Below are 12,564 nucleotides of genomic sequence, written 5' to 3'. Positions count from 1 at the left end.
GTGTTACACTGCATGCTCAGTGGTAACTGTCTGCAGAGGTTTCTTCATCCATTATCTGAGGTATTCTTTCAGTTTTGAGACTGAAAAGTTGGTTGTAAAAAGAAAACTAGTTAGAGTTTAAAAATTCTCCTTAGAGTGTTTCTAAATCAAAACAGTACATTTTGTACTACCACTTGTTATAAGGAGGCTTAAGAGTAGTAGTAGAAAAAAGTTACCTGAAGAAGCTACTTATGTTTTGGACAAACATTAATTATCTTATTTTAAAAGATCATTGCAGGCACTTTTGATAATACTGTTTTTCCCACTTTGTTAAATAATTTTGCCTTAAACTATAAAATATTCACTTTCCATTAATTGAAATTTGTAAACTTATGGATATAATTTACTTAATAAAAACTATATTTGGAGAGAAGTAGTTAATGTGAAAGTTCAAAACTGTTATAGATGATATATGTATTATAGATATCTAGATATAGATATATTTATCTCTATATATAGATATCATATAGATAATAGTCATCTATTTATACTAAATATGTGAGTATTTTCATTACATCTTATTTTTAACTCATATTATTATACTGATTCATGTAAAGATTTAGTAATCTAATAATTAAGGAGAATAGTTTAAAGATTCCTTTAAATGAATGGACATACTTATATGCTATAAGTAGATAGTTACAACTGAATTTTAATCTCAATAGCTTTTCATCATCTCTGCTACTAGAAGAAAACAGTGCCTTTTACAGCTCTGTATGGTGCTTGCAGGGCCTCAGTTCAGAGTTTTGCATATGTAGAGCTGTGCTAAATAAATTTTAACTATGTAATTGCTTAAAGGAGACTCTTCTGTTCCAGGTCATTCATTGGACATGCAGATCAAAAGGGACAGGTACACCAAACTGGACTTGTGCTAATTTTGCCTAGAGAAGAAGGCAGGGAAAGTCTTTTTCTTCAGGTGTTTGCCTGTAGTGGAGATCTTTGTCTGTAGTACGTTTATGTCCTGGTTTATGTGCTAAGTGGCATTACTTTGCTATGACTACACCTTCAGGCTTTGAAATCTTACAGCTGCATATGATCTAATGCTCTTCATTCAAGCTGGAGAGGCACTTGGTTGCCATTCGGTTTTCTGCAGTGTTACTAGTTCATTAACATATTTAGTGTTGTCAGCTATGCTTCCTCCTAATTTCTGTTAATCTTAGTTTATGTCACTCCCTTACTCCAGTACTGTAGATGAGCTTTATTTGCTTTCCCTTGAACTCAGAAGGTGAACCCAAAATAGTGAGACATCTGGCTTTGTGGTCTGACCCTGGATCTCCTCCAGCTCTGTGCCTTGTCTTTGTGTTTCGCTCACCTCTTCCTGTACTCTGAAGTTCCTGCTGTCCTGCCTTGGAAGTCCCGTAGTGTGTGGTTGTAGGTCTGGATTCAGGGAAGGCTTCTTCTCAAACCATAGATACTATGACGAGGAGAATCCTCAGGTTTGGAGTTGTTGCCTTCTGCTATAGTAGACTTGTAGGTATTTTATTATTGAGTGCTGGACAATGGTGTGGGTAACACCAAACAAAGCAGCTTTTTCTTCCCTGTCCTTTTTTAGTATGTGTTTTTGAGGTAGTTTCTTGTAACAGAGTTTGGCATTGTTGAACTGTGCAGAAACAACTACTAAAAGTATTAACCAACTTTGATACTGCGTATCCTGCACATCTTAATTTCACCAGCATGTTTTGAACGTGTTAGTGTGATTTTTCACCAATGTAATGAATTTTATACTTAAAAAAATAAAAATACACAATCCAAATAAAAGAGAGACTCCTTTCTTCATTTGGCTATTTTAGCTCTTTTAATGCTCCATTTAAATAAAATGTTCTCTTAGCTTTTCTGCATAATTCTCACATCAGAATATGCAAACTTGTGGAGGAGGTGGTGGTTTCTGTTGTCTGACACTGCTCACACCTAAGCAGATTTTCAACTGCTGTTTATCTGTGTGCTGTAAATACTACTGTGCTTTAACTTGTTTTTTAAAATGAATTCCACTGTGTCATGTTTGTCTAGATAGCGCAGTACCTGCCTCTTAGTAACTATGTTAAGGTGCTTCAACTAATTTTGTTGACAAGTAGGTGGTTAAAACTGAAAGTGCTAACATTTTATGACTGCAGTTGCTTATGTCCATTTTTAGCAGAATTCAGTTTAAAATGGAAATGAAAAGGGAAGAAAATTTGCAATTTGGTGTGCATGGACACCTTGCAATTTTGAAAATGGTTTTTAGATTGTCTGCCATGGGAAAACAAGGCTTACGTGATCAAAAGGTAGTGTCATCCCTCAGTCTTTCCACTGGTCTTTCGGTTTCCCCTTTTTAAACCTGTTTAACCCATGTATGAAGAAATAGTGATAACAGGGTAATAAAAAAGTAACCACAACGTAATAAAAGAATTTTGAAGGACACTGTTATTTATAAAATAAGTGAAAATTAGCAGCCAGGCGAAGAGGAGACTCAGGTTATTACCCCCATTGAGAAGGCAATTTGATATCGACTGGTGCTTTCACATGCATGGCTTTATATTAGCTTTAGGCTTTAGCTTTCTTCCTTGTGTGGGTATAGAAGGAATCTGGATTTATTATAGTGATAGTGAATGGCATTTAGGGAACAAAGATCCCAAGTTCTTAGGAAACCAGCCTGCATTATTTCTGCTAGTTGCAGACAACATATTTTATTAGCAGTTATAAGCATTTGCAATTTGCATGCAGATTATTACTTTTTATTCTGTAAATATGTCAGAGGAATTTGTGTGGCAGATATACACATAAATTAAGTGCTCTTCTTACTGTTATTTTGCTCTACTATAGTAGATCTGATGAAGGTGCTGGAAATTTTCTGTAATACGCCATCTGTTTTATTGTATGTTTTCTGGTTGACATGCAGTCACTTGCAAAACATGGCAATAGCTTAGAAAAGAGACAGGATATTTATCTCTGATGTTACTGTTCATGGGACAGGCAAAATGCTTTAAAACTATTTTAACAGTAAGAGAATCAGTGTTTACATTCTGCTACTCTCCCATTCCTTTGCCTTCTTTAAGGTATGCCTATAGGACAGGAATTCTGTATCTACAGGAGTATAGGCTTTGGAAGAGAGATGTTTTAAGGTCTGAAAAAAATTATTTTACCTTCTTATATCCAAAAGCCTAAGCTTCCTTTGCAGTGAAATCAACCATATATAAAATTAACAGTAGGTAAAAGTGGGTGCTTGCTATAATGTATATAAAGTTGAGCCTATAAAAACAAAATACTTGAATCCTGCTACATTTGCATGCAGTGCATAGAACAGAACTGTCTGAATCTGAAATGAGACTTGTGAAGAATGTTTTACTGCAAGCAAAACCAGACTAGAATACAATGTTGTGCCGGACAAGTATTTTCCAGAACATCTCAAGTGCATTCAATGTTTTTTTGTATTTTATCAGCTGCAGGGTGAATCTCATATAAAAATGTAAACATATAAATAATGCTATAAAAAGAGGGGTAAGGAAGAGAGATCTGCTGTGGAAAATCTGCTGAAAATACTGCAGACAGGTGAAGAAACATAACTGAACTTAATGGTGTTATCACTAAAAGACAAAAATATAAGAAATTGGTATCTTATGCTGTTCGATATTGTAGTAGTCCACATATTTTTGAAGTTAATCACAGTTCTCAATGGCTCTCTTTCTGAGTGTACCATTTTTGTTGTCAGGATGGTTTTTATCCATTTTGTAACCACAACTAGTTTAAGAGCGGTTCTGAATTCTGAGAACCAAGAGGGAAACGTGGCGGGTAGTTTTCTGGAATTGCATATTTAGATTTTGGGGAGATAGGCATTATTAATTTTCTTTACCAAACTATAGATAGCCCTTCATTTTATGAGAGTAATGATCGTGTTTTTTCTAGAGAATATAATATGATAATGACTATTAGCAGATGTAGAATTGGAAGTGCTTTGATCTAAAGGAGCCTTTTGTTTACTGGGAATGCATTGTGTGGGATAGGAGATTAAGTGACAGTTTTAAGGGGCTATATTCTTTTCAAATTGTTGAACATTAAAACATACCCTCCCTCCACTTGAAGAAAATATTAATTGTATGAGTTGAAGTACTTCTCTTCTAACTCCCATTTTGGAAATCAACAGGCTAATGATCCATTTTTCCTCAGTATGGTGTAATTTTAAACTCTGTTAAAGAAAGCAAAGAAAAAGTTCACAACTGCCAAGTGAGAAGGTTTCACAATGGTTATAATGTTTGTTGGCTTCCTATCTCCGTTACTTCCTATGCACAAGACTAGACATGGGTCAGAAACAGAACATCAGTGATACATACCAGGAGCGGAAACAGGACGAATGTTGGGAGACTTGGAGCTGTTGCTAAAACCTCTTCACTTTTAATATGTATTAGAGCTTACTTGGAAGTTAAACTGGTCCATGGATGTTTAGGGATTTCTCCTTAGTTTGATGTTTTTCAGAGTATGTGTTTCCGTGGCAGGAGTAGGTTTAGTCTGTGCCTGTAATATTCATACCAATATTTAATTTCTTAAAATACATTTCTAGTACCTTGTAGACTGTGATTGTATGTACAATATGCCATGGAGTCAATGCATTTTTAGGAGCTTTTTTTTTTTTTTTTGGTGATTCTTCTTTTCTGTAAGGAATTATGTGTGAGGGGTATAATACAGATCAGAGGTTCAGCCACATGGTGTATATGTAAAGGGAAGCAATTAACAATTCTGTATTTCTTCACAAACCCTGCACTCAACACTGCTTAAAATACTAGCTTTTATAAACTTTTTGGCAGTAAAAAAAAATTGCATTTTGAAACAAGGCAATAAAATCCTGCATTAGATGTGTGTTCGTAGGGATGTCCTGTGCAAACATCTCCCTTTCAACTAAGAAGTTAGTCATGGCCCTTGTGTATGTGGTACAATTTGTGGCTGTGATGCAGTTTTCTGCTGCCTTTTCTTCCCTCAAACCTTAGAGCACCATTGATCATCCTCATGTTTCTGCCATACCACCAAACGTAGTTTCATAGTATGTCATAAACATAAGCCATGTTTAAAATAGCTTGCATTTCAATCAGAGTATACCATATTTAAAAATACATGCAGTGTTGTTTTATGGTTTCCTAAGCTGTGAGAAATGTAGTTCCTACTCTGCTTGATTGCCTCCACCCTGTGTTTACCACTGAAAACTTGTTTTCTTTCATGGGTTAGAGTTTGCAAGGATGTGAGGGAGCAAGGCTGTGCTTGTATGCAGGTCAGCGAAGTGTGCCAAAGTCTTCTTGTAAGACGTCTCATTCAAGCTTGTTCCACCAAATCAGATCCTCTCACTGGAATCTGCCCTGTTGCTGTCAATGCTAGTAATTTAATTGTCAATTATAGTAAAATGTTACTTTTCAGAAATTTCATTTTGGTGAATATAAACTAAACTGTTGGAATTCCTTGTTGTTAGAACTGTATTTGAAATATTTCCATATTTATTTGAGGCATCTATGTTTTCTGATTTGGGCTAGAACAGTAACCTGAGAGAAGGCTTGCTTGCAAATTTGCACCTTCTCAGTGTGCAAAATAAAGGCGGGGGGGAGGATGAGATTGATAACTTTTTCAAAGTTTGTAAGTATTTGACTGATGGTGAGTTAGTCTTTTTAGCAAAAGCTTATATTGTGCAGCTCTCCTAATTAGATTTGCAGTTTTCATCTTCATCCATAAAAAAGGTATTATAATAATAGAATGGTTTAGGTTGGAAGGGACCTTAAAGATCATCTAGTTTCAACCCTCCTGAATGGTCAGGAATACCTCTCACTAGACCAGGCTGCTCTAAGTCCAGTCCAGCCTGGCCTTGAACACTTCCAGGGGGAGGGGACATCCACAACTACTCTGGATAACCTGTGCCAGTCTGTCAGCACCATTGCACTAAATAATTTCTTCCTAATGTCTAATCCAAATCTACCTTATGTTGGCTTAAAACCATTCCCCCTCATCCAATCACTACATGTCCTTGCAAAAAGTCCCTCTTCAGTTTTCAGTGGGCCTCCTTCAGGTACTGGAAGGCTGCTGTAAGGTCTCCCTGAAACCTTCTCCAGGCTAAATAACCCCAACTTTCTCACCCTGTCTTCGTAGCAGAGGTGCTCCGGCCTTCTGATCATCTTCTTGGACCTTCTCTGGATTTGCTCCAACAGCTCCAAATCCTTCTTAAGTTGGAGGCCTCAGAACTGGACACAGTATTCCATGTGGGGTCTCATGAAGTAGAGGGGGAGAATCACTTCCCTCAACCTGCTTGTAATGCTTTTTTTGATGCAGCCCAGAGTATGGTTGGCTTTCTGGGCTGAAAGCACACATTGCTGAGTCATGTTGAGCCTCTCATTAACCAAAACCCCCAAATCCTCCTCCTCAAGGCTGTCCTCAATCCATACTCCACCCAACCTGTATTTGTGCTGGGGTTTGCCCCGACCCCTCTGCAGGACCTTGCCCTTGGCCTTGATGAACTTAATGAGACTGGCGTGTGCCCACCTCTCAAGCCCATCAAGGTTCCCTCCAGCGTGTCAGCCGCACCACACAGCTTGGTGTTATCAGAAAACTTGCTGAGAGCGCACTCAATCTCACTGTCCATGTCACTGATGAAGATGTTAAACAGTGCTGGTCCCAATATCAGTTCTCAAGGAACATTGCACGTCACTGGGTCTCCACTTGGTCTTCAAGCCATTAACCACAAAACTTTGAGTGAGACCATCCTGCTAATCCCTTATCCATCAAGTCCATGTCTTTCCAACTCAGAGAGAATCTCTGGCAAGTCTAGGCTTTCATTTTAAACATTTATTTCAAACACGTTTTGTTTAATAGATTTCATGAATTATACAGAAAAATTGTAGCCAGTTTTACTGATAATTTCATGTCAGTATTTTTCATTTTCCCTTGTAGAAAGTTTTAGAACAGTTGCAATAGTTTAATTATAATTGTGATTACTTTTAAAGAGTTTTTTAATGGTTTTTTAGACATTAAAATCCAGCATATTTAGATTAAATATTTAATACTTAAGAAATGTTTGATTTGTGATTAGTGAAAAAACATGAATAATAATTTTTATTCACAATGTATAGTTGGCATAAGATACATGTCAATACATCACTAGTGTAGGATTTATGACAAGACAAAAATCTTGATAAAGTTGATAAAATGTTCTGTATACTGTTTTGTTGCCAAATTTGATAAGAGGAAGTACAAACTATGAAATATAAAGTTACCTGGGATTTTTTTTCTCTCAGAAAATCTAGACTGTAGGTTGTTTGTGTGTTTGCCGATCTTGGAATTGCTCCTTTAATTCAGGATTTAGAGACTTGTAAATTCAGAGATCTCAGGTTCAATGCAATAGATGGGCATGGAAATGAAAAATTTGTGAAGGCCTAGGGTGTTCAATCTGAGCTTCCCTCAGCAAAGCAGTTAGCTCTTGAAACTCACTACAGTAAAATTTCAGTTTAGTATTGAGATTATGATTAGATTGGCTCAGGAGGAATAAGGTAGAAATTCTGGACTTTGTTAGCACAAGTAGCTGCTGTTTAAACTGAAAATCTGTGACACTCAATGATCTCAGAGACAAAAGACTCTGTGTGATATACTGCCTGGCTTTCAGGGGTCTCATGTGACAAGCAACTGTTAGACAACATTTTCAGAGATGGCAGATAAGAGAAGCTTAGGATATCAACTGGTTATTACAGTGTTGAGCTGCCAAGTGGGTAAACTTCTTAATGTTATCCGCACTTGATAAATACTGCTGTTACTGTCATATACTGTTAGCTGTTAGGCTTTATGCGAGAGCCAGAGCCAGTACCATCAGCTACCCCAGCCCCTTCTTGTAGGACTCTTTCTTACGGTACTTGTATGTCCCAGTAGACTAACAGGCTTCATGCTTGTGAGATGCCTTGGAAATAAGGAGTGCTAGTAGATATATTTTGAAGTTTTCTAGTGTGTTAGGTAGGTCTGTCACAGTATGTATCATGATCTGTGAAAAAAACGTATTCTGGGAATGACTTTAATTTTTTTTAGGCTGGTGATGCACATGAATACGCATAGATATAAACTAAAAAGTGTCTTGCATTTAGAGAGAATGAAGTAGGAGCACTTGCTTTTGCAGATGATTTTAAACACATCCCCTTTCATGAAAGGTGAGGATGTGTTCTGTGTTGGAAGATGAGCAGGAATGCATTTCTTCATAAGCTCTCTTCTATCAGGCAGATGACTTTGCTTGTTATGGCAAATTGATCCTCACACTGATTTGGCCATATCACAACCACTGTGTCCTTTAGAAAGTTTACTGTAGCCAAAAATAAGAGTAATTCCTTTGAACTGATGCCGATTTTTTCAAAGTATTTGTGTCCTTACTTTTTTTTCCACCTTTCAAATTGACTGTGGCATTGTTTTAGAGAAATGAGCTCACTTGCAGGAATGTCCTGAGAAAACTAGCAAAGAAAACAGATTTGAAGTTTCATATTTAAATCATGTCATTTTTTTTATGCAGTAAGGTAAATGAAAGCACACTAATACTCTTTAAAACTTCCGTGAAAACTGTGTTGTAGTTTCAATTATTACAGTAACATTTTTGCTCTTAAGTGATTAATTACTGCTCATATTAAATGTCTCTGCTAACCCATGAACAACTGTGAACTTAAATACATAGCAACCGTCACAGTTTCTGAGTAGGTGAAGAATACTGACCGGTGCATGATTAAAGACCTTGCTGTTAAGTGTACGGATATCTGCTTAGACTTGCACATCCAGTGTTTGTGTTTGAGATGTCCTTGTAGCCACAGGTGGAGAAGTAGTAAGGACACTATCTGAAACTGATTGTTTCCCTGTAATCTGTGGTACAGTCTGTCACTTTCCATTGAGTTGACGTATCTTAAATTAAGTAAAACATCACTGAAGATCAGGCTTCATATATGAATATTCAAATTCCAAACACCAAAAATTAAAATTCAAAACATTCAAATTCAAACACCAGAAAAATGTTTCTAGTTAATCAAAATAAATTTTTTCTGCTCTTAAATTTCCACCTCTTTATTTCTCTGTTTTTGTTTTGTTTTGTTTTAATTTTATTTCTATTTTTTTTAGTGAGTGACAGTTGCTTCAGGAACCTTGCCGAGGATCGTAGTGGGATAAACCTTAAAGATCTGGTCCAAGATCCTTCTTTGTGAGTATCTGGCTCTTATTGCTAAGCAAAGAAAAGCTTCTTCGTTATATCCTTGTGAGTAGATTTGTAATTATATAAAGGAGTAGTATGATGAAGTACACTTAGTGCCTTAGTGGTAGTTTGCTTGCCAAGTTGATAGGCTTTATTTCAGACAAATATTATTAAAACCACCATTGTTGTGCTTTTTTTTTTACCTACTCCTGGTCATGAACTAACATCCAATAAGCACATATGGTAAAGGGTGTGAGAGCAGTCATCATGGGTAACGGATTGTGCATGGCAATATTTCTGTGGAGGAGTTGTATACACATTGTGACCCCTCTTTGTTTAAGGAGGAACTGCATATCAATTAGGAGATTACTGGATAATCATGTTATCATCAGTTATCTTTTTTCTTTGTATTTTATTTCGTACAGCTGATATTTATTTCTTCCTCTACTACCTATTTTAATTCAAGTATATGAACAGATGGTCTGATTTTTACTTTATAGCAAAACTGGTGTTCTTCATCTTAGTGTTGTATTTTACTGCAAAATAAAATTCAACCTCATGAACCTTGAGCTATACTTGACACCTTTACGGTGTGTTGTTTTTTTTTTCTCTTCAGCTAACTTTAGTACTAGCTGAAAATGTTCTTGCTAGTGTGCACAAGTGTACCACTTGTTATGAGAAAAGGGAAAGTGGGGAAAAATTCCCATATTTTTAACACAAATGATAGTGCGTTCCACAGTGGTGAACCTTTACACCAGCAGAACACATTTTTCGGTATTGCAGTGGAACATAAGGTACATTTGACATCTTATTTCAGTTTTGGGGGATTTTTAATAATAAAGTAGATGTAGAATTTATTTTGTCATGTTGCTACAGGTGAAGGGTGTTTGTGCATATGTATATGCGTTCTTAGGAAATTTTAGCATCACATGTAATATTCGATAATTTATACTTTTGCAATAATGGTACAGGGGGCAAGTATAATTGTTGCTCAAGATTCACAGAATGAATGCAGTTGGTAGTTTTTTAATAATTGCTATCAAAGTTGAAGTCAACCCTGTTTCAAAGGTCTTCATTTTCAGCAAAAATTTGCCTTTTGAGTGTTTGCTGTTTTTTTCTTTTTAAGAACTGTATGGGGGTTTTTGAGCTGCAGGTGTGCTTATGTGCTACACATAGTTTTGGTTTTGCATCTCTGGAATTTACTTTCAGAAAGCCTGAATTGCCCTTGCTGTGGAATGATTGCTTTCCTTGCTGTTCACCAAAAGTGATGAATTTTTCTGGTTTCCTTCCATAACTGTAACTTACCTGAAGAAGATAGTAATAGATTATTGTAACCTGCAAAATAAATGAAATCGATTTCTGTTGTTTATAGCTTAAGAAGCATAAGTGAGTGCTATGTAGCGATTTTTATCACTTTGAAAAATTGAATGACATCTCAAAACACCTGTTAAGTTCCAAGGACTCTTCATGACACTGTTGTATGACACTATAGTGCAAGAAAAGTCTACTTCTTCCAGCCTAGTGATAGGAATGTATAGACTTTGTTTTGTCTTTCCAAATTGTTGTTCTTTCAGTTTTATGACTGAGTGCCTTTTAAGAGTTCTTGCAAAATGTGTAATAGTGTGTGGGAATCTCCAAAATGAAACTATCTAAGGCTGTATTGTTCAGCCCTGCCTTTTATAGGTGAACCTAAGGTCTTGTGATGTCTGAGTTCCTACAGAATACAAAAAGAAATGCAAAGGACAGCATGGAGCCAAAGCGTGAAAGTACCACCAGTTTTAACCTTTTTAGAAATAAGAATAAAGTTTAATTTCAGTGTTTAGAGTATTTGGCTAAGACTTTCCCCTATAATGATACCTGAAATAGCAAAATAACATTTGATCCATCCTCTTACTTGTTTAATATTTACAGATTAGGGTTTCTTTGATGCTTATTAGCTCTGAATATAGGCGAACTGCCTCTTTTTTTTGTAATCTAATATCAGATACCAACATCTGATTTACATTTAAAATTCTAATGCTTTCTCTATGAATGCCTCTGTCTCTCTAAAGGTTTGCAGTGCATTTGTAATCTATGACATTAATAAAATAGTTTTAACAAAGAGAGTGTAAGAGATTTTAGGTTCATTAGCATATAAATAGATAAGTGTATACTTTTAATGAGAGTTCACATTACTAGCAGATGTCGAGTTAGCAGCAGATGTAGAAATATACCATGAAGATAGTATAAAAAAAAAAATAGTTGAAGTGATTTTAGATTAGGATGGTTTGACACATCATGTAAATTGCATTTTGAATGGCATCCATTTCATGTGAGACTTAGTGACTGTACAGTTTTTTTAAGCTATGCTGGCATCTCCCATGTTGTTTCCTCTCAGCTCCATCACAGTCAACTTTTTCTTTTGTTATTGCAGAAGACTTTTTCTGGAGAGCTGAAAGTGTGTCTTCACATTGAAATGGAATTCTATAATAAAGATACCATTGTAGGGCTTTTTGATTTATATCAAGCATGCCTAACTGTCACAGTACTCTTTTTTTTCCCCAGCAGTCTGGACTATGTAAACTTAATCTGCTTTCAATTCTTTCCTCATTAGTAATAAAAACTTTGCTGCTTATAATCGGGTGTTTGATCATCTCTTTCTATTTGTAAGTGTTTTACTCTGTCAATTAAAATAGAAATGCTGCTTAAGAAAAAAACTCAAGCATATCAAATAAACACAAAATGAGGAGTTACTGATTGACTGTGGGAGAAGGAAGCATGCAGCAACTTTACAATTAAACCTCATTTTGTAGTTAATTACAGAAAAGTTGAATTTGAACAAAAAGTTGGTTAGAAGTTCAACTGAAAAGGTGATTTGAGAATTAACTGCTGTTCTTCATTTATTGCAGCTGATGATAGAATGGTTTGGGTTGGAAGTGACCTTGAAACTTCATCTAGTCCAGCCCTCCTGCAATGAGCGGGGACATCTTCAACTAGATCAGGTTGCTCAGAGCCCTGTGGTGCTGTGTACAGTGCCCAGTTTTGGACACAAAACTTGAAGATACAGAGGTGTGTAGCAAAATGGCAAGAGAAGGTGGTTTAGAAAATGCAGTGCAATGACAAGTGGTGTTTAATTTAGAAAACAGTGGCAGAAGAGAGGAAGTATGAGATGCCTACACTATATAAAAGATTATTAAAGGGATTGTTCTTTTTGGCTGATGAGAAAGGATTAGTCCAATTTATAGCACATGAGATTGTTTGCATAGTTGGAAAAATTCTAAATGTCACTGTGATAAAGAAACCGGAATCTGTTTATAAGAATGTCAGGGAGAGCTCTGCAGATTAGAGTCTACATATATTTGATCCTGTCTAAGTGTTGGAAGTGCAAACCCTCT

General features: G+C 36.1%; 1 protein-coding gene across 27 annotated transcripts in view; it reads left to right on the top strand.

Annotated features, from left to right (window-relative positions):
* GPHN (gephyrin) overlaps positions 1-12,564 on the top strand; it is a 270,378-nt gene that overhangs the window by 73,265 nt on the left and 184,549 nt on the right. For all 27 annotated transcript variants that reach the window (XR_007889566.1, XM_051620187.1, XM_051620185.1 and 24 more), the window contains exon 2: positions 9,121-9,199. Coding sequence is in view for 26 of the 27 variants with exons in the window: in XM_051620187.1 (XP_051476147.1) it covers positions 9,121-9,199 (79 nt within the window). In the remaining variant the exon portion in view is untranslated. The remainder of the gene's footprint in view (positions 1-9,120; positions 9,200-12,564) is intronic.

The sequence above is a fragment of the Apus apus genome, chromosome 5, assembly GCF_020740795.1.
Source record: "Apus apus isolate bApuApu2 chromosome 5, bApuApu2.pri.cur, whole genome shotgun sequence".
In the NCBI taxonomy this organism is placed as follows: Eukaryota; Metazoa; Chordata; class Aves; order Apodiformes; family Apodidae; genus Apus; species Apus apus.
Note: the sequence above shows the minus strand (reverse complement) of the source record. Positions and strands in the feature narration are given on the sequence as shown.